The 22,154-nt window shown below is 41.3% G+C and overlaps 1 protein-coding gene across 5 annotated transcripts in view; it reads right to left on the minus strand.

Annotated features, from left to right (window-relative positions):
• The window catches only part of PSIP1 (PC4 and SRSF1 interacting protein 1), a 50,739-nt gene that overhangs the window by 18,215 nt on the left and 10,370 nt on the right, over nucleotides 1-22,154 (minus strand). For all 5 annotated transcript variants that reach the window (XM_002708085.6, XM_017341191.4, XM_008254637.5 and 2 more), the window contains exons 4-6: nucleotides 10,172-10,310; nucleotides 7,009-7,113; nucleotides 5,244-5,306 (exon numbers count right to left, since the gene is read on the minus strand). In XM_002708085.6, coding sequence (XP_002708131.4) covers nucleotides 5,244-5,306; nucleotides 7,009-7,113; nucleotides 10,172-10,310 — 307 coding nt within the window. The remainder of the gene's footprint in view (nucleotides 1-5,243; nucleotides 5,307-7,008; nucleotides 7,114-10,171; nucleotides 10,311-22,154) is intronic.

Consider the following 22,154-nt stretch of genomic DNA (forward strand, 5'->3'; position numbering starts at 1 on the left):
ATATTCTTGATGCAATATTCAGACTAAAGTATCATGCAATTACATTGTGACAAGACACACACTGCTATTTCTAATTCTGTAACTTTATTAGTATATACAGGTTTTACTTTAGAGCTGATACTAGTGTCTGTTATGCTCCCCCAAGAAACTACTTTTCAGAGAGACTGACTACAGCAGAGAAGGAAGAATCCCCGAGATCCTTTGCATACTTTAATGCTCCTATATAAACTGTGGTACAACTCTCAATCAGTGTTACTAATTTAGGCATGAGAGTAGAACAAAGGTGAAGAAACAGAAATCAGAAAGGAAACAAGACATGACACAGTAGTACTGATCCCAACTCCAAAAAGGAGTGAAGAAACTGAAGGAGAGACCAAAGCAAAGAATGGGTGAACCACTAAGAACTGCTCTCCCACCTCCTATTGAAAACTTAGCTTTTTATCAATAAGAATAACCCATTCAGAAACATGAACAACCCAAACCCATTGGTTAAAAAAATCAACTTATAATTAACAAATTTGATTTGCAAACATAATGTCCTGTGTTTGTAAAATAGAGAATCATTCATGTACTGATTATTAATGGTCAATAAACTGACACTACCTTTTAAAGAAATTATTTCGAATATGGCAATAAAGAACATTCAAATCTAAATCTCAAATTCCACAAAGAATCTGTCATAATTGTAACATAATCATATACAAAGTATTAAAATTCATCTAAGGCAACCTTTGAATTGTTCTCAGGAATGCTACAAAAATTCCTCCTGCTGCATTAGCTCAGGTTGTCTTTTTACAATTTTAAGAACCTGCACATCAACTAACCCTGCCCCAATCCTGACTCCACAGTTAAAAGTCAGGGGAGCCAGGCATCTGTGTTTCCATAAAGCTCCATAGGTTCCCAAGGTAGAGACCTGCTGTGTAAGAGCTCTTTTCTTATTAAGGTGTACAAAGGGCAACCATTCTCCAAAATTCAGTTCAAACTAATGTGCTCTTCAGGGCAAGAAAACCTCTTCACTTACACCTTCTGCTTGTGGAAATAAGACATCAAGAATTATAAGTAGAATGGAGATACCAATAAGAGACAATAAAACCATCAATTAGTAAATAAAAATATATTAACACTAATATTAGGCAAATAATCTTTACCTGACTAGTAAAGTGAAATCATACAAGTCAAAACCATTCCTCATAAAAATAAAATTGAAAAATAAGAGGAGTATTTGAAGTATACACACATCTAAAGATTTAAAATACAAATACCCTGATTACAGAATTGATTTCTTCCACAATACATTTGATCTTGCGGAAACCTCTAGCCCTTTTACTCATTTTCTCCCCAACTTATTACCCTACTTCCTCTGATCTTCCCTAAAGCTACTCTCTATCAACAGAAACCTCAGGGGACTGTTACTCATATACATTCCCAAGCCCCCTGTGTCCTGGTTTTATAGCACCTGTCCCACAATTCAGCAACAGTGGATCACTACACAATTCTACTTCCTGGCATTATTCCCAGCTGCTGAGCCCAGCTTGGGGGGGGGGGGGGTACATAACTATACCAACTCACTGTATGTATGCAATCTCAGTTGGAATCTCAGCCAGTCATTAAACCCTTTCATCAGGTACTGAATAACAAGCACAAACTTTCAATCCATTGTTCCTTGCACCATATCTTAAGTCTACTTTGAATTGGGTGGGGTTGAAGGAAGAGATTAAAGCCAGTAAGAAGCAATTCCCCTAATTTCTCATAAACTCTTGTCTCCGCCACACTTTCTTTCTACGTTACAGAGGCTGCACTGTTCCTCTTCAGTTCCCATTAATGTGCCCTTCCTTCCCTCTTGTCTAGCATACACTAAAATAACTTATACTGACTCCACATTTTTAATCTGTCCTAGTTCTGCTAAGAGAAAGGGTTAAGGTTAGGCAACTTCTTATTATCTTTCAATTTTAAAGACTCCCCTTTGAGGCCATACTTCTGATCCAGTTCTCTGCTGTGGCCTGGGAAAGCAGTGCAAGATGGCCTAGGTCCTAGAGCCCCTGCACCCTCATGGGAAGACCAGGAGGAAGCTCCTGGCTTCAGATCAGCATAACTCCGGCCCTTGTGGCCAATTAGGGAGTGCACCAGTGGATGGAAGACCTCTCTCTCCTCTCTCTGTGTAACTCTTTCAAATAAATTAAGTCTTAAAAAAAAAAAAAAAAAACAAACTTCCCCTTGCCCATGCAAATTTATTAAATGACCAAATTTGCTCCCCCTTTCTTCAGATTTCAGAAGTTCAGTGTAACTGCACTACAACACATTTTCGTCTCCAACACAGTGCTTCTGGCTTCTGCCCTTAATGTTCAACCAAATGGAGCTCCCCCTAAAGAAATGGGGCCCTGACAAATACCACAACTTGCCCATGAGGCATCCCCTCAGTCCCAAGAGCCTCCTCTTCCTGCTGGGGCTGGTTCTGCAGTCCACTCTCAGGCCCCCGACAATATGGTGGAGGATCAACCCCCACCTCCCCTCCACTGTATTCCCTCTGGATTCTGGTTTCTCCATTCTTGCCAGTAAGCACCCTCCCCTTTGACTTCACCCATTCTTCTATTTTTATATCAGTGACTGCATCTTCAACTTTTCTTTTTTCCCTCTTTGGTTCCAAAAGGATACACAATCCCCACAGATACTTCCTTTCCTCCTCCCAATGACTTGGATTCCAGACTAACTTCTCCATTTCCAGTATCTAATGTGGTCATCCAAGCCAACACCCTCAAGTCCTATTAGATTCTACCTCTCCCTTTACTGTCCACTCCATCAGCCATCAACTTAACCACCAGTGCTCTTAAATCTGATCTCCTACACTACTGAAAGAACTGCTAGGGTCACTTTGTCCCTCTCACACCAGCACTTTCAAAAGGCCTTCTTAACCTAGTCAGTTATCAACAGACTACCTTAACTCTCCATTTTAACTTTCTTGTTTTATACACTTATTTTCTGTCTCAATTAAAAAAAAAACAGCTTCCATGAGAACAGAACCCATGTTCTCTCTATTCACTACACAATGCCATGCATGACCCAGAAGTCAGTACTAAAATTCTGAATGAATTTTTCAAGGAGTTGGTCTTGCAACCCCACCTAATCCCCATCATCACACTGCTTTAAAAAAGAAGGTATAAGGTCCAGCCTTGTGGTGCAGAGGGTTAAACCACTGCCAGCCACGCCAGCATCCCATGTAAGTGACGGTTCAAGTCCCAGCTACTCTGCTGCTGATCTAGCTCCCCACTAATGTGCTCAAGAAAGCAGTAGAAGATGGGCCAGAGACCTGGTTGGAGTTCCAGGCTCCTGATTTCCACCTAGCCCAGCCTCAGCTGTGGCAGGCATTTGGAAAATGAACCAGCAGATGGAAGATCTCTCGCGCTCTCTCTCTCCATCTCTAACTCTACCTTTCAAATAAATAAATCTTTTAAAAATAAAGCATCTCTGGGTTGGGCTTTTGATCTAGTGGTTGAGACACCATTTAAGATGTCCGTATTCCTTATGGGAACAGTTCCTGGCTCCGTTCCTGACTCCATCTTCCTGATAGTGCAGATCATGGGAGGCAATGGTGAGGGGTCCGATGTTTGGGTTGCTGCCACCCATGTGAGAGACCTGGACTGGGTTTCCAGTTTTGGCTCTGGCCCAAAAGAAATTGGGAACTGAACTAGTGGATGGGAACTTTCTCTCTCTCTCTCTCTCTCTCTCTGTCTCTCAAATAAATAATCTTCTAAAAGTAGTCTCATTGAAAAACTAAATTAATAAAAGGGAGGAAACTAAATGTTAAAATGATTCAGTGACTTCCTACCTACCACATCTCTGTTTCAGTTCTTCAGGGTAACACTTTTTTCCCCTCAAAATTTACAGTCTGGGACCGGCGCTGTGTCACAGCAGGTTAATGTCCCAGCCTGAAGCGCTGGCATCCCATATGGGCACCGGTTCTAGTCCTGGCTGCTCCACTTCCGATCAAGCTCTCTGCTATGACCTGGGATAGCAGTGGAATATGGCCCAAAGCTTTGGGGCCCCTGCACCCGTGTGGGAGACCTGGAAGAAGCTCCTGGCTCCTGCTCGGCACAGCTCTGGCCATTGCGGTCAACTGGGGAGTGAACCATCGGATGGAAGCCCTCTCTCTTTCTCTCTGCGTAACTCTGACTTTCAAATAAATAAATACATCTTTTTTTTTTAAAAAAAAGAGTTTATAGTCTGGTAAGACTGAAATACAATATATAAAATACTTGCATTTTCTGTATGCCTCTGTATATACTACTCAAATTGCCTCACATGTCTTTCCTCTCTCCTTCATGTGCATGACAAAATTCTGCCTCTTTTGAAATCTTGTTAAAGTTACCCCATTCCTTCCCATCTTAACCTACAAAGGATACAAAAATCACTAATAATTTTTCAAATTTTGCTTCCTCATGAGATGCTGAAGTCATGGTTTTATTTTTATCTGTACATAATAGAGGCATCAACAGGACAGAAATAGGTGTGAATAAAACCTCATATAGGTAAAGACAAATTCACATTAATTAAAAGCACAACATGTATCTGGCCCTACACTGACACACGCTCATTTCACACAATGCAGTTACATAACAAATAACGTCACAGACAACACTGATAATGTACTTACGCGTGTTTAGGAACCAGTTTTATAAACATTTTACATGTATTAAATCATTTCACTTTTCAACTATAAGGATTTATTACTACAATATTACAGGGACAACAGAGGCAGAGAGTCACTGAAATGAATGAAAACTGATGCATTTTATTTCCAGTTGGGCGGTAAAGCACTAAGAAAACAAACAGTGCTTCTTATCTGTGGCACCATCTACACTTCAGACACCATCCTAAGCTCTAGTCCCTGCTGAAGCCAGGTGACCACATGGCCCAACCACATGTGTCAGCTCCACCTCCACCCTAATAGGATTCAAGGTTTAACAGGAGCTGTTCCTGAACATCTCTCTCTCTCTCTCCCTCTCTCCCCCTCTCTCGCGCCCTCTCTTGCCCTCTCCCTTTGAGCTTCCCCCACCAGATAATAAACCTTTCCTCTAACTCTGGTGTTTGGTGTTTTGTGGCAGCCTTACAGTGCTGCTAATTCAACAGTCTAATCTAAAAAAGGGCTCAGAGTAAAGGTCAAGTTAAATAAGGGTTTGTTATCTGTTATTCAATTCAAATAAAATAAAAATTCCTTTAAGATCCCTGTAATTAATCAGTGCAAGTACCTTTCTCTTTCTCCCTCTTCTAGCAGCTTTTGGAGTGGTGATGTCAGTTGCTTTAGACACATCCTGAAAAAAAAAAAAGCAAATAGCAATAAAACTAGATAAATTACACAAATACTGAAAGAAACATTCTTAAACTGAAATTAACCAGCATGTTTCACCAAAAGCACTGGGAAAATTGCCTTGCTTCTCTGGCCTTCGAAATTGTAAACATTGAAAGTCTTGGCATTATAAAGTGAAAGTAATAGCTATTATCTTCATCTGGAAAACACATTGCCATAGTCAGACTAAATCTAATACATGCTTGCTAATACCCAGAAAGTCTGTCTGTTTAAATGTATAAAACCACCTTTTCTACAGGAGAAATTGAAGTTTAGGGCTGTGAATCTTACAGGTGGCTTGGGTCTTTGGAGATGACCATTTCCTAAGGCCTACAAAGGCAGAGTGCCCCACTTGGAACTACAGAGCTGCAAGTCAAGTAGGTTTAAGAGCAATTCAGTCTAATGCCTTTTCCAATACATCCACCTGCAGTAGCTCTCTGTAATATGGGAAGATGTGGACCCAACACAGCACGTTAAGCTACCATCTACAATGCGAGCATTCCAAGTGAGCTCCAGTTCGAGTCCCAGCTACTCCTCCTCCAACCCAGTTCCCTGCTAATGGCCTGGGAAAGCAGTGGAAGATGGCCCAAGTGCCTTAGGCCCCTGCCAACCACATGGGAGACCCAGATGGAGTTCCAGCTTCCTGCTAACATGGGAGGCAGCAGATAACGGCTCAAGCACACACATGGGAGACAGGGATGGAGTTCTAGGCTCCCAGCATCAGCATGGCTCAGCCCCAACTATTATTACAGGCATTTGGGAGCGTGAACCAGATGGATGATCTCCCTGTCTCTGGCATTCAAATAAAAATATAAAATTTAACAATATTCCTAACAAACACTAATTACCTCATAGCTGGACTTCATGTTTTGTTTTAAGATTTATTTATTTGAAAAGGCAGTTACAAAGAGAAAGGGAGAGGTAGATCTCCCATCTGCTGGTTTGCTCCCCAAATGGCTGCAACCTGGAACTCCAGCCAGGTCTCCCATATGGGTACAGGGGCCCAAACACTTGGACCTTCTTTCGCTACTTTCCCCAGGCCATTAGCAGCGAGCTGGATCAGAAATGAAGAAGCTGGGACACAAACTGATCCTCACATGGAATGCCAGCATCACCTTAACTTGCTATACACAACACCAATCCCAGACCTCATGTTTGAAACATAAAAATAATTTCAAATAAAACACCCATGCCTCTTAAAGATGCAAATTATGACATTTGGCAGTTATACAAAATATAAGCCTCAAATGTCTTCTCATTCATTTCTGACATACTTTCTGATTACTCTCAGGGACAGGCATTTAGCCTCACAGTTAACATACCCACATCTAACTGGAATAACTGAGTTGGATTCCAGGCTCTGGCTCCTATGTCCTGCTTCCCAAGCATACAGACCCTGGGAGGCAAAAATGATGGCTCAAGTAATTAGGTTCCTGCCACCCATGTGGGAGACCTGGAATGTAATCATCCCAGCTTCTGGTTCTAACTCTGGCCTACCTGATCATTCCAAGAATTAGGAGAAGGAACCAGTGGATAGGAACTACCTCTCTGTCCACCTCTCAGGTAAATTTTTTAAAATTTACTTTCTACTTTGTCACAATCAATTCATTTCACAATTTCTTCCTTGCAACAAAATGGGTTTAGAGTGAATGAGAAATGACACATACCTCATTGCTGGCTTTTTCTTCATGATCAGTATCTTCCTTTGAAACACTAGTTTCTTTTTCTTCAGCTTCAACATCAGATGAGGCATTTGATTGTTTAGTTGATGCCTGTAAGGAATCAACTCTATTAATTTCACAAAATAAGGTTCTACCCCAATTTAAAAAAATTTTGCACTCATGAGAAAAATCAAAAGCCTGTTTACAAGAAAGTTACAAAAGTATTCTGATTTCTGCTCCACAGGACACTTAAAATATGTTCAATTTTAAAGTAATTTTAAATGCCAATGTTTCTTTTTAAGTCTTATAAGGGACTGTATTCCTGTACAAAGTGTGAGAGTTAGACTTTCATCTATTAAAACCCAGTTTATGGGGGTTGGCACTGTAGTGTAGTATGCTAAAGCCTCTGCCTGCGGTGCCAGAATCCAGTAAGGGCACCAGTTCAAATCCAGGCTGCTCCTCTTCCAATCCAGCGCTCTGCTAATGGCCTAGAAAAGCAGAAGACTATGGCCGAAGTGCTTGGGCCCCTGCACCTACATGGGAGAACCAGAAGAAGCTCCTGGCTCCTGGCTTAGGATCAGCTCAACGCTGGTCACTGTGGCCATTTGGGGAGTGAACCAGTGGTTGGAAAACCTTTCTCTCTGTCTCTCCCTCTGTCTCTGCCTCTCAAGTAAATCAATCTTAAAAAAAAAAAAAATCCCAGTTTATTTAAAATGCTGATTCCTGAAATCCAAATTTGGGTGATTCTCATTTAAAGCTGTTTAGTCCAGTAATCATTGCTAAATTTTAAAAAGCACTCTTCCCTGCGATAGACAAACTTAAGTCTGGGAGTCCTGGACTTTCATAATGCCAGTCAAAAGGGGGAGTATCAGAAACGACCCAGAATACTTTTGGGAATGGAGCAAGCCAACATCTAGTAGATTCCAGCAGTCTAACCCAAACCACCTCCTTTTCTGTTTCCTCTGCGAAGTTTTATAAACTGAACCTATTTCCTCTGTTGTAAGCAGACAATGCTGATATTCTATTATTATAAAGATGATAAAAAAATGTCCTGGGGGCTGGCGCTGTGGCACAGCAGGTTAAAGCCCTGGCCTGAAGCACTGGCATCCCATATGGGTGCCAGTTCTAGTCCCGGCTGCTCTTCTTCCGATCCAGCTCTCTGCTATGGCCTTGGAAAGCAGTAGAAGATGGCCCAAGTCCTTGGGCCCCAGCACCCGTGTGGGAGACCAGGAAGAAGCCCCTGGCTCCACTGCGGCTGTCTGGGGAGTGAACCAGAGGAAGACCCCTCTCTCTGTCTCTACGTCTCTCTGTAACGCTTTCAAATATATAAAAATAAATCTTTTTTAAAAATGCCCTGAAGATTACTTATAGTGATATAGGAATTTTTAAAAATCATGACAACCAATCTTTTTTTTAATTAAATGTGGGCATCACTGCTTTTCCAAAACCCTAGAATATGGGACACTGTGGATGTGTCTGGACCTGGGAATCACAAGAGTATATCAGATCAGCACAATCATTCATACTTTGATAAAAACAGAAAAGTTAATTTGGTTGCATCCACACAACCTACCAAGGCTTTCATGGTGGAGCAGAAAATCCCATTTCTACAGGGAGAAAACTACCTGGGGATTAAGTAGGGAGACAGAATAGAGGACAGGATTATCATGCTGGGCAATCTGGAGGACAAAAAGGATCATGATCGTGACAGTGCAGTCACAGAACTGCGAAATGTTAATTTCAGAAACAATCCATTTCATTTATTTAGACAAATTCCTCCCATTACACTGTCAGGGCAATGATGGGAAACCTAGCATCCATTCAATGCATACACAGTGAATATTTATGCTCACTCACTGTTTCCCTCTCTCTTTATGTGTGTTGTGTGTGTGTGTGTGTGTGTGTATAAAATCTGTGGCAGTTACTGACAAATATCAAAGTAACAGATGGTAATCAAGGCACATAACTGCAACCCTGGAGCATCAAAGATTTCTATATTCCAGATAAAGGAGCATCTGAAAAGTTCTCAAAGGTGAGACAAGCATAGCACTCCTGTGAAGAACTTTAAAAAGGCTGAGTACAAAGTTGCAGAATGTTCGGTTTTCTCTCCAGCTGCTGACCACTCAAGTCTTAATAAAAGAACTTTTATTGACAAATGAGAAGCTATCAATAGTTTCATAAAGATCTCCACTTACAGCTTTCTGGTCCCATTATAAAACCTGGATGGTTTATTTTAAATCATAAGTGTTTTAGGATAAACTTTTAGGACTACATAGTTCAAGAGTGCAACTGACAATATAGAAAAAAAAAATCATTAAGTACTAACAGCCAGAATAGAGAAAAAAAAAAAGAGAAACAGTAAGTTCTGTTGTATGAAAAAAATGATACAAATTGGGTACCAACCACTCCATGAAAAATTTAGTGTCATGTATAATTAACAAAACCTTTGGACACACAAAAATAAGAGAAAAGAAAAGGTCTAATAAGTCTGCCGTTTTAGATGTGGTATATTTAATCTGCAGTGTTGTACTTTTGTAACCATTTCATTTGACCCATGTGAGGTTCATATTCTAATATTATGTATATAAATAGAGAATAAGAAAACTGAAGCACACACTCTGTAAATTACAGAACCTGAATTAAGAAGGAAAAAAATAATAGCACACATGGTTTAAATTCAAGAATATAGGCAGCAGGAGTTTGACCAAGGTTAAGGTACCCACATTCTGTATCATAGCTTCCTGCTAAGGCACACTCTGGGAGGCAGCACTGATGGCTCAAGTAGTTGGTTCCTTCTACCCATTAATGGGGAGACCTGGAATGAGTTCCTAGCTCCTGGCCAAGTCATTGTAGGCATCTGAGAAATGATCCACCAGAGGAAAGCTCACTTGGCCTATACCTCTCTGCCTCTCAAACTACAAAAAATTTAATTTCAATGATGTGTCAAATAATAAACCCTTAATCAGTAAGTTAATAACTGAGTATTTGTTTTCTTTAAAATGCTTAGCCATGCAAAGTAATTTTTAGCAATTCATCTACACATGAACAAGTAAGAACACACCAATTTAACCTGAATTTTGTGATAAGACATTTATTTTCCTACAATTAGGGTACTGATTATTCCCCAAGATGGAGTAAATAATACTAAATTTTATGTAATATGACTCACCTGTTGACTTGAAAATTTCACTTTCGGATTGTTATCAATCTCCCATAAACCTTCATTAAAACCTTTTCGTTTATTTGGTTTGCCGTACTTTTCCTTATTTTCTGAGTAAGGAAAAATATCCTTTGGTCCTAAAAAAGCACTAAAAGAGAAGATGGATGTGAGTGCAAAGAAATTTCAGTTAAATAATAAGCCACTGAACAGCACTACCCCATGATCTACTCATCAAAAATTCTTAATCTAAACTGCATTATAAATCTTAAGTAAATGGTAAACACAAGTAAATACACTTAATTCTTTTACTAAGATCTGTAATCCTATTAAAAAAGAAACATGGCCAGCAATGTAGTGGGCAAAGATGCCACCTGTGGCACTGGCATCCCATATGGGCACCAGTTAGATTCCCAGCTGCTCTGCTTCTGATCCAGTGCCCTGTTAATGTGCCTGGGAAAGCAGTGGAGGACGGCCCAAGTCCTTGGGCCCCTGCACCCACTTGGGAGACCAGGAAGATGCTCCTGGCTTCATTCTGGCCCAGCCAAGTCACTGCAGCCATTTGGGGAGTGAACTAGCAGATGGAAGACCTCTCTCTTTTTCTGTCTCTCCCTCTATCTCTCTACGTCTGCCTTTCAAATAAATAAAATCTTAAAAAAAAAAAAAAATAGATGGCTGGCACCATGGCTCACTAGGCTAATCATCTGCCTTGTGGTGCCAGCACACCGGGTTCCAGTCCCGGTCGGGGTGTCGGATTCTGTCCCGGTTGCCCCTCTTCCAGGCCAGCTCTCTGCTGTGGCCAGGGAGTGCAGTGGAGGATGGCCCAAGTCCTTGGGCCCTGCACCCCATGGGAGACCAGGAGAAGCACTTGGCTCCTGCCACTGGATCAGCGTGGTGCGCCAGCTGCGGCGGCCATTGGAGGGTGAACCAACGGCAAAGGAAGACCTTTTTCTCTCTGCTCTCTCACTGTCCACTCTGCCTGTAAAAAAAAAAAAAAAAAAAAAAGATGGGGCCAGTGATCTGGCATAGTAGGCTAGGCCTCCATCTACAGCGCTGGCTTCCAGTATGAGCGCCGGTTCATGTCTCAGCTGCTCCTCTTCCAATCCAGCTTCTGCTGTGGCCTCAGAAAGCAGAACATGGCCCAAGAGCTTGGGCCTCTTCACCTGTGTGTGAGACCGGGAGGAAACTCCTGGCTCCCAGCTTCAGTTAGGCCCAACTCTGGCCACTGAGGCTATTTGGGGAATGAACGAGTAGATGAAGACCTTTCTGTCTCTCCCTCTGTCTGTAACTCTCTCAAATAAACAAATTTTTTGAAAAAAAATAGAGAAAAAGAAACCTCCAAAAGTCGGACAATGTAAATGTACTTAACTCAATGAACCATACATTTGAAAAGGTTAAAACAGTAAATTTTCTTTAACCACAAAAAACACAATCATAAAAACCTTTAACAGCATTAATAAACACTTTGCACTCCAAATACAATTTTCCTGCAAAACAATTTGGTTACACAATTTATGAAACTGTCAAAAGCTTATTATCTAAATTTACATTCTTAAAATGTCTTAAGTATTTCATTCAATGAGTGAATTAGATAAATGTTATAACCAGTTTACATATATACAGTCAACTATCAATATTTGTGGCAGTTATTTTTTTTAATTCACCATGAACACTAAGTTGGTGACTTAGAGCTGAACCACTGCTCCTTAAGAAATATATAAGATTAGGCCCTTTAACAACATTTTAGTAAACCAATCAATATCAGTTGATTGTGTTTTTTCTGTGTTATATTTTTCTGTATACTTTTATTAAAAGACATCTTATTTAATGTAAGAATAGACTGTTAATTAACATTGTGCTCAAAGCCAGCCACCTACATAACACATACTTTCTCTATGAAGGCATATCTTAGCCACCTTGCACTCTACAGCATTGCAGCACTACACCTGACAGCTAGGTTAAGAAATAAGTGCAAAAATGCAAAAACCTATGGCAATAAATAGATTGCAAAACAGACTTGTTTACAGCATGAGAATCTGAACAAAGTACTTCCTTGTTCAACCTCTGCAGGAAAAGCATCCATTAGACACCTCAAATTGTTTTGCTATTCTATGTACATCTTCGGATGATCTCACAGGTGCTACAAGTATTTATTTGGGATGACAAATTTTAGTGACTAGGCAAATTCACAAATAATGAGCATCAATTGAGTATGCACGACTACACATATATGCACACATTTCTTTATGTCATTTTTGCAGGAGTCTGTCAATCTATAAAGGCAGACAGCTTTTGAGTTTTTTGCTAATGAGAACAGGAAAACGGAACTGATACTCATTTCCTCTAAAATGTACTAAAACTTAAAGGTATTACAATTAGATATATTTATTTATAAAGACATTTATTTACAAATATATATATATACACACACACACACACACACACACATAAATCCACCTGCTGGAGCCGGCGCTGTGGCACAGTGGGTTAATGCCCTACCCTGAAGTGCCGGCATCCCATACGGGCACTGGTCCGAGACCCATCTGCTACACTTCCAATCCAGCTCTCTGCTGTGGCCTGGGAAAGCAGTGGAAGATGGCTCAAGTCCTTGGGCCCCTGCACCCACATGGGAGACTGGGAAGAGGCTCCTGGATCCTGGCTTTGGATTGGCGTGGCTCTAGCCATTGCAGCCAACTGTGAACCATCAGATGGAAGACCTCTCTCTCTCCCCCTCTCCCTCTCTCTCCTCTCTCTGACTTTCAAATAGATAAATCTTTAAATAAATAAATAAATCCATCCATCTGCTGAAATTCTATAAGAAATCAGGGACCTAATGACTAGTTAACTCTAGCCAGAATATTCTGAGAGGATTTTAAAGAAAATTTCCATTAAAGTGAAAATTAGGGGCAGATGTCTGGCCTAGCAGTTAAGACATTCACATAGCATATGGGAGTGCCTGTGTTTGAATTCGAGCTTCCCTCCTGACTGCAGCTTCCAGCTGAAGTACACTCCGAGAGTAAGCGTGTGATGGCTCCAGTGGTTCGGGTCTCTGCCACTCACAGAAGACACCTGGCCGTTGGAAGTGAACCAGTGGACGGAAACTTTCTTCGTGTGTGTGCATGCAAATGTTCATGCCTCTCAATAAATAAAAACTGTAACAGCACATTTTGGAGCTCTATTTAAATATAATGAGGGTATATAAAAGTTTATTATTTCAATTCTGTAAATCAGGGATACTCAATATATGTATTTTAATTGTACATCTCAATTTCAAAATAATATGCATTACATATATGCTAGGAGTAAAGAATACCAGTAACTTCATTCATGAAGAAATTTACTTGGGGCAGGGGATATGGGGGCTGGCACTGTGGCATAGCAGGTTAAGACACCGCCTGCAGTGCCAGCATTCTATATGGGCGTTGGTTCTAGTCCTGGCTGCTCTACTTCTGATCCAGCTCTCTGCTATGACCTGGGAAAGCAGCAGAGGATGACCCAAGTCCTTGGATATCTGTACCTGCATGGAGACCCAGAAGAAACTCCTGGCTCCTGGCTTCAGAACTGCCTGGCTCCGGCCATTGCGGCCATGCGGCCATTTGGGGAGTGAACCAGTGGATGGAAAACCTCTCTCTCCACCTCTGTAACTCTGCCTTTCAAACAAATAAATAAATCTTTAAAAAAAAAAAAAAAAAAGGAATAAATTTACTTGGGGATTAAACAAATTATTATTTCATCATGAAATTCAGGTTTTTATTAGGTATCATTCATTTCTGCCTCAAATCAGAAAAATTGGCATTTATAGTTAGAACAGTACAATTCTCCTATGCAACTGATTTCAAATTCTAAGTGTATGACTTCAGTTCAATTTCCATCAAAAATATGCTTCTAATGGCAGGCACTGTGGTTAACTGCTTTTTGGGGTACCTGTATCCCATATCAGAGTTTCTGACTCAAGTTCCAGCTATCCACACTTATACTCCAGCTTCCTACTGATGTGCCTGGGCAGCAGCAGATAATGGCTTAAGTACTTGGATTCTTGCCATCTATGTGGGAGACTCTGATCGGAGTTCCTGGATCTTGGCCTTGGCCTGGCATAGCTCCTGGTTGTTGCGGGTGTTTGGGGAGTGAACCAGAGGATGGACAGAAGGTAACTGTTGTTGTGTGTCTCCCTCCCTCTCTGTCATTCTGTCTTTCAGATAAAATAAATAAATCTTATATATTTCTAGCTAGAATCGATGCAACACAAATTTTCAGTCCCTCATGAAACCCCACAAAAACAGAAGGATTATTTTAAAGGCATAAATAGACTCAACACCAAGCAAGACAAGAGATAAACTGGAATCTAAACAGATTGAAAAGGCTGACTCCTAAGCCAACAATGGAGATAAAGTCAGCACTCTCATTTACAGTTCAAATGCCCTAACGGGCTCAAAATTGTCGACAGCAACTCCAGAAAGTAGGGAGAGACTTTAAAAACATCTAATTATAGAAAAATGCTTTAAAACCTCAAATATGAAGTATATTTAGATGACTCTAAACATAAAAGCCATTGAAAATGACTCATCTATCATAACGTTATTTAGTATATCAAGGTTTGAAATAAGTATTTCTAAACAGATTATTTTTATTCATCTCAAAACAGGCAGTCTTTCCTTTGCATGGGAGTGTAAGCAAAAATCACTGTGCAAAGCACAATGGGAAATAATCAACAGAAAAGTCAGTGATTGTTCCATGACTTAAAAATTGTCAAGGAGTCAGCACTGGGGTGCTGGTATTTGTTATGGGAGCTGGCTCAAATCCTAGCTGTTCACTTACAATCCAGGTCCCTGCTAATGGCCTGGGAAAGCAGTTTAAGGAGGCCCAAGTATTTGGGCTCTTGCACCCATGTGAGAGACTGGGAAGAAGGTCCTGGCTCCTGGCTTGGGATCGGCTCAGCCCCGGTGATTGTGGCCATTTGGAGAGTGAACCAGTGGATGAAAGACCTCTCTGTCTCCCTGTGCTGTAACTCTGCCTCTCAAATAAGTAAACCTTTAAAAAAATAAAAATTGTCAAAACACTAAACAGTATTACTGACAATTATCAATTTGTCATGAAATAAAACAATAAAACCAATACTTAGTACACTGTAACTTAAAACACTAGAAACATCAAGATTAAATTTATTTAGTTTCAACAGGAGTTGCATTCTTCTATAGCTTAACATATGGAGCAAGCATATTCTAGACCTTGGTGAATTGTGATATTCCCAATTTTGGATCTGCTTACAACACTTAATTCTTTGTACATTTTTATATTTTAAATTTCTTTTATTTGAAAGGTAGAGAAACAAAGAACAAGCTCCCACCTGTTAGTTCACTCCCCAAAGTCTGCAACAGCCAGGGCTGGACCAGGCTGCTGCCTGGAGTCCAGAACCCAATCCAGATCTCCCATGTGGACAGCATGAACCCAGCTATTTTAATTATCACCTGCCGTGTGCATTAGCAAAAGGTTGGGGATCAGTCTTCGGTATATAAAGATAATTGAAAATGAATCTTGATGTGAATGGAATGGGAGAGGGAGCGGGAGATGGGAGGGTTGCGGGTGGAAGTTATGGGGGGGGAGCCATTGTAATCCATAAACTGTACTTTGGAAATTTATATTTACTAAATAAAAGTTAAAAAAAAAAAAAGTTGGGGATCAGGAGCAGAGCCAGGACTCAAACTCAGCTACCCTAAGATGCCGTCCCAGGTGGCATCTTAGTCACTTTGCCAAACATTTGTCCCTCTTCGTACTTTTTAAGTCATTATACTATCTTTATTGTTTTTCTGTTGGCATCATTTCCTCTGGAACATCATCCTCCCTACTGCACTCACTTCCCCTCATGTTCGGTTAATAATACTGCTTGCCCTTCATCACTTCACTAGGACATTAGTGTCTCTCCAACTGCACATATCTTCATTCACAAGGTCATCTATTTTTCTAAACTCCATTAATATTAATCAATTTTTTTTCTAGTAATGTTACTGGTTTCTTCCTGAACTTTTCATCTTTGTTGGCTAATTTCCTCTTCTTTTTATCTTGGTAAGATCAAACATGGGTATATTACTGGAAGAGGCCATCTATGGGGCTGGCACTGTGGCTCAGTAGGTTAATCCTCTGTCTGCAGTGTTGGCATCCCATATGGACACCGGATCTAGTCCCAACTGCTCCTCTTCTGATCCAGCTCTCTGCTTTGGCCTGGAAAAGCAGTAGAAGATGGCCTAGACACCTGTGCCCCTGCACCTGATGCGGGAAATGCAGAAGAAGCTCCTAGCTCCTGGCTTTGGATCGGTACAGTTCCGGCCACTGCAGCCAATAGGGGAGTGAATCAGCGGATGGAAGACCTTTATATCTCTCCCTCTCACTGTCTGTAACTCTCTCTCCCAAATAAATAAATGAATAAAATCTTAAAAAAAAAAAAAAGGCCATCTATGCTCTGCTGCATGATTTGAAAAAAAAAAGATGCTCAGTCACCAATCACCAAGAATTTTCAAAGTGACGAAATGCACCCAATTTACATCTTTATTTATGGACTGAAAAGCTAGCAGCAAGTATCAGTCTATGCAACTGCACAGACTATAACACAGCAGGATAAGCCAAAGTTTAACCATATTGCTAGGTAACAGTGTTACTTAATTAAACCAAGGTAACTGAAACATATGCATACTGGAATCAAGCAAACCTGATGGCATGTGCCTTCTCTTAAATTCCACTTTTATCAGTCAAGCAAGTGACATTCTTGCTCTGTTTCTGACTGCACTGTGTCATTACTTGGTCTTGATTTGATTTTTGTCTCACAAAATAAAACATTGCTACTTCATTGTATTAATAAAATCTGAAAGTCTGAATAGAATTCTAACATTCACAGAATATAATCAACTCACATTTGGTCTTATTCAATCATCTCATTTCACATATAGCCTTTCATTATATTTGGTTTATCTTTATCTTCAATTTTGCTGAATAGGTTTTTAAAATTCATCCCTCATTCCTCCTTGCAGATTTATTTCTGTGTCCTACTTTCCATTTTTTATAACTCATGTTCTTACATCACAAATAAATTCACAAGTCTTTTTTTTTAATTTTTGACTGTGTGGACAGTGAGGAGAGAGAGAGACAGAGACAGAGACAGAGACAGAGAGAAAGGTCTTCCTTTACCGTTGGTTCACCCTGCAATGGCCGCTGCAGCCAGCGCACCATGCTGATCTGAAGCTAGGAGCCAGGTACTTCCTCCTGGTCTCCCATGTGGGTGCAGAGCCCAAGGACTTGGGCCATCCTCCACTGCCCTCCTGGGCCACAGCAGAAAGCTGGACTGGAAGAGGAGCAACTGGGACAGAATCCGGCGCCCCGACTGGGACTAGAACCCGGTGTGCCAGTGCCACAGGCGGAGGATTAGCCTAGTGAGCCGCGGCACTGGCCACAAGTCTTAATATACCAAAAATTAAATGCCCTCCCAACAGAAAAAGACCTTTACAAATCAATATAGTTTGCTTTAAAAACAAAAGATGTTTTAATAATTCACATATGAACAGACGTTCAGTATCATTAGCTACCAGGGAAATGTACATCGAAACCACAGTAAGACACAGCTTTATAGCCACAAGGATGGCCATAATAAAAAAGGTACTAACAAGTACTGGGAAGCACATGGAGACATAAGAAAATTCACACACTGCCACCAGGAATATAAAATGGGGACAGCTGATCTGGAACAGTCTGGCAGTTTCTCAAAAGATCAAACATAAAAGTTGCCATTTGACCCAGGAATCCCACTTCTAGAGGAAATGAAAACATATGTCCACACAAAAGCTTGTATACAAATAGTTACAGCAGCATTGTTCACAAGAGCTGAAAGTGAAACAACCCAAATGTCTATCAAGAAATGAATAAATAAAATACAGAAGACCAATCAATGGGATATTCTGTGTCAGTAAGAAACAAAGTACTATTCACATGCTACAACACAGATGAATTCTGAAAATGCTGAAGTAGGGGGCTGGCGTTGTGCTGTAGGGGTTTAGGCAGATATGTGCAGCAGCGGCATCACATTATAGGCACGGGATTGTGTCCCAGCTGCTCCACTTCCAATCCAGTTCCCTGTGAAAGCAGAAGATGGCCCAACTGTTTAGGTCCCTGCCATCACCATGGAGACCTGGATAAACCTCCTGGCTTTAGCCTGGCCCAACTCTGGCCATTGTGATATTTGGGGAGAAAACCAGCAGATAAATAATCTGTCTCTAACCCTTTCAAATAAATAAGTAAGAAAAAAAGAAGATGCTAAAGTGGAAAAAAAAAAAAAAAAAAACAGTCACTAGAGATTTCATGGGGCCTGGGCTATGGCATAGCAGGTGCCAGCATCCCATGTGGGCTCCAGCTGGAGCCCTGGCTGCTCCACTTCTGATCCAGCTCTAGTATGGCCTCGGAAAGTAGAAGATAGCCCAAGTCCTTAGGCCCCTGCACCCACGTGGGAGACCTGGAGAAGGCTCCTGGTTCCTAGCTTCAGATTGGCTCAAGCCATTGCAGCCAGCCGGGGAGTGAGCCAGCAGATGAAAGACCTTTCTCTGCCATTGCCTAACTCTGCCTTTCAAATAAATAAATCTTAAACAAAAGGGTGCTTTATATCATAGAAAACATCATATAAAAAAGGTTTATTTATTTATTTTTTTTTTTTTTAAAGATTTATTTATTTAGGCTGGCGCCGCGGCTCACTAGGCTAATCCTCCGCCTAGCGGCGCCGGCACACCAGGTTCTAGTCCCGGTTGGGGCGCCGGATTCTGTCCCGGTTGCCCCTCTTCCAGGCCAGCTCTCTGCTGTGGCCAGGGAGTGCAGTGGAGGATGGCCCAGGTGCTTGGGCCCTGCACCCCATGGGATACCAGGAAAAGCACCTGGCTCCTGGCTCCTGCCATCGGATCAGTGTGGTGCGCCGGCCGCAGCGCGCCGGCCGCGGCGGCCATTGGAGGGTGAACCAACGGCAAAGGAAGACCTTTCTCTCTGTCTCTCTCTCTGTCCACTCTGCCTGTCAAAAAAAAAAAAAAAAAAAAAAGATTTATTTATTTATTTGAAAGTCAAGAGTTACCGAGAGAGAGAAGTAGAGGGAGGTCTCCCATCCTCCGGTTCACCCCTCAATTAGCCGCAACGGTCAGTACTGTGCCAATCCGAAGCCAGGAGCCAGGAGCTTTCTTCAGGGTCTCCCACACAGGGGCAGGGGCCCAAGGATTTGGGGGCAATCCTGTACTATTTTCCCAGCCCATAGCAGAGAGCTGGATGGGAAGTGGAGCAGCCAGGTCTTGGACCAGCACCCATGTGGGATGCCAGCACTGCAGGCAGCAGCTTCATCTGCTACACCACAGTGCCAGCCCTGTATGGATCCATTAATAAGCAATGTCCACACCAAGAATGTGGCTGTCTAAGCCAAGGCAAGAGGGATGACTGGGAAATAACTGCTAATGGGCACTGGGTTTCTTCTGGGGATGAAGAAGACTGTACTACTGGCTGCACTACTTCTAAATATACTAAATTCTACACTTTAAATGGGTGAATTGTATGTGAAATGGAATGTCTCAATACTTAAGTTGTTAAAAATTTTGAGAACATATCGTATCAAATTAAAAAAAGAGTAATCAATTTCACTCAACTACAGCCACTTTAAAAAAAAAAAACCTTTCATTTGAAAGAGTTAGAAAGAGGTAGAGATGTGGGAGTGAGAGGGGTCTTCCATCCTCCTGGTTCACTCCCCAAATGGCTCCAACAGAGCTGGACCAATCTCAAGCCAGGAATCAGAGGCTTCCTCCAGGTCTCCCACGAGAGTGCATGGGTCCAAGGACCATTCCAAGTACATTAGCAGGGAATGGAAATGGAGTAGCCAGGGCTCAAACCGGCGCCCACAGGCATGCCAGCACTGTAGGCCAGGGTTTTAATCTGCTGCACCACAGTGCCAGCCCATACAGCCACTCTTTTCAACCCACTTATTTGTATACTTAGAAATGTAGTTTCAATATATTATACAGTCATTCACAAGTAGCCCTTATCAAACTAAAATAAATGTCTTTTCATATCAACAGTTACTTAACATCTTACCTATTTACTAAAAAGCTACAACAAAATTAATTTTTGGTGGGACCATTTCATATTCCAAGTTTTGTTATAAAATAATGCCACAATAATAAAGTTGAGGATTAAAAATATACTCAAGACTCATGAACTTCTATTGAGACTCAGAAACAACAGTAGTTGAAAAGGAATCCTCCCTGAGAATTCAACTCCAAAAACTTGATGAACAGGCCCATATCAGTTTCTAGACAGCCATCACTAGCTCCCCCAAGGGCCACCTAGTATGGCTGCAGCAGATTCATTCTTCAATGCATTCCCATTTTTAAATGACACACAAAAAATGCTTAACATGCAAAATAAAAGCAGGATATAATTACATACAGTAGCAAATACCAAAAAAAAAAAAATATGAAAGCCAGTCTGCAATACTGCAAACTGTTAACAAGTTTGGCGTTTTTAAATAGGAGTAAAACTTATTCTGTTCCCTTTTTAGATAATATTTAATCTTTAAAAATTAAATGCAAAGACATATTAATTCAAGGAAAGTTACCCATGCAATAATGACACTTAAGGAGCACCACAAGCCTTATTTTAAAGATTAGAAAACTGGAGCCAGCACTATGGCACAGCAAGTTAAAGCCCTGAACTGCAGCACCTGGATCCCACATGGGCACCGGTTCGAGTTCCAGCTGCTCCACTTCCCATCCAACTCTTTGCTATGCCTGGGAAAGCAGCAGGGGATGGCCCAAGTGTTTGGGCTCCTGCACCCACATGGGAGACCCAAAAGAAGCTCCAGGCTTCAGATCGATTCAGCTCTAGCCATTGCGGCCATTTGGCGAGCCAGCAGATCGAAGACCTCTCTTTCTGTCTCTACCTCTGTCTGTAACCCTTTCAAATAAATAAATCTTAAAAAAAAATTAGACTGAAGGCCAGAAAGCTGAAGTGAATCAGGCAAGGTAATCTGTTAAAAGCAGAGCCTCACTCCACACAGTGCTCCTTAAACAAGGCTGCAAGTTCCTTTACCCACTGCCACACAGACTCTGAAACACTACCTAATATATCTCTATACACAGCAACTCAGACCTCAAGTACCAATGTCAAGAAGGAAGGCTAATGTAAAACACCCTAGGAAAAGAGCAAATCACTAACTGAATACAATACTAATTTTATAATTCGGAAGTGATCTAAAGCCTATAAGTATGTTTCTTACATGGTACTTGTCAAAGCTCAAAGTGTGTACCTATGAGTATCCCAATTTTTTTTTTAAGAATGTCAGTACACTGAAAGCAGTTGTTTCTCTGAATTCTGTTTACAATCGCCTCCAAGAATGTATGTACATATCACTCACAGAAACATCAGTTATCACAAATTCTGAACTCTTCCTTTAAAGCAAAAAGTCACAAGTTAAAAAATGGGAAAGCCTATTAGAGTTGAAGATGAGATGTTTACAACTCATTTAACTTTGCTAAGTTAGTAATACCAAACAGGAGCTGGTGCTGTGGCAAAGCAGGTAAAGCCACAGTTTGCTGTGCTGGCATCCCATAAGGGTGCCGGTTTAAGTCCTGGCTGCTCCACTTCCAATCCCCCTCTCTGCTATGGCCTGGGAAAGCAGAAAATGGCCCAAGTCCTTGGACTCCTGCATCCAATGTGGGAGACCGGGAAGAAGGGAATCAAATCAGAATTCAAATCAGAACAGCTCCGGCCACTGTGGCTATTTGGGAGTGAAGCAGCGGATAGAAGACTTCTCTTTCTCTCTCTGCCTCTGTCTCTCTGCAACTCTGCCTTGCAAATAAATAATCAAAAAAATTACTAAACAGAAAATCCTATTTAAGCACATATTGGGGTTCCTTTTTAAGATTTATTTATTATTTATGCGAAAGGAAGAGTTACAGAGAGGCAGAGACAGATCTTCCATCTACTGGTTCAC

Source organism: Oryctolagus cuniculus, chromosome 1 (genome assembly GCF_051225735.1).
Source record: "Oryctolagus cuniculus isolate XC-2025 breed Fujian yellow rabbit chromosome 1, ASM5122573v1, whole genome shotgun sequence".
Classification (NCBI taxonomy): Eukaryota; Metazoa; Chordata; class Mammalia; order Lagomorpha; family Leporidae; genus Oryctolagus; species Oryctolagus cuniculus.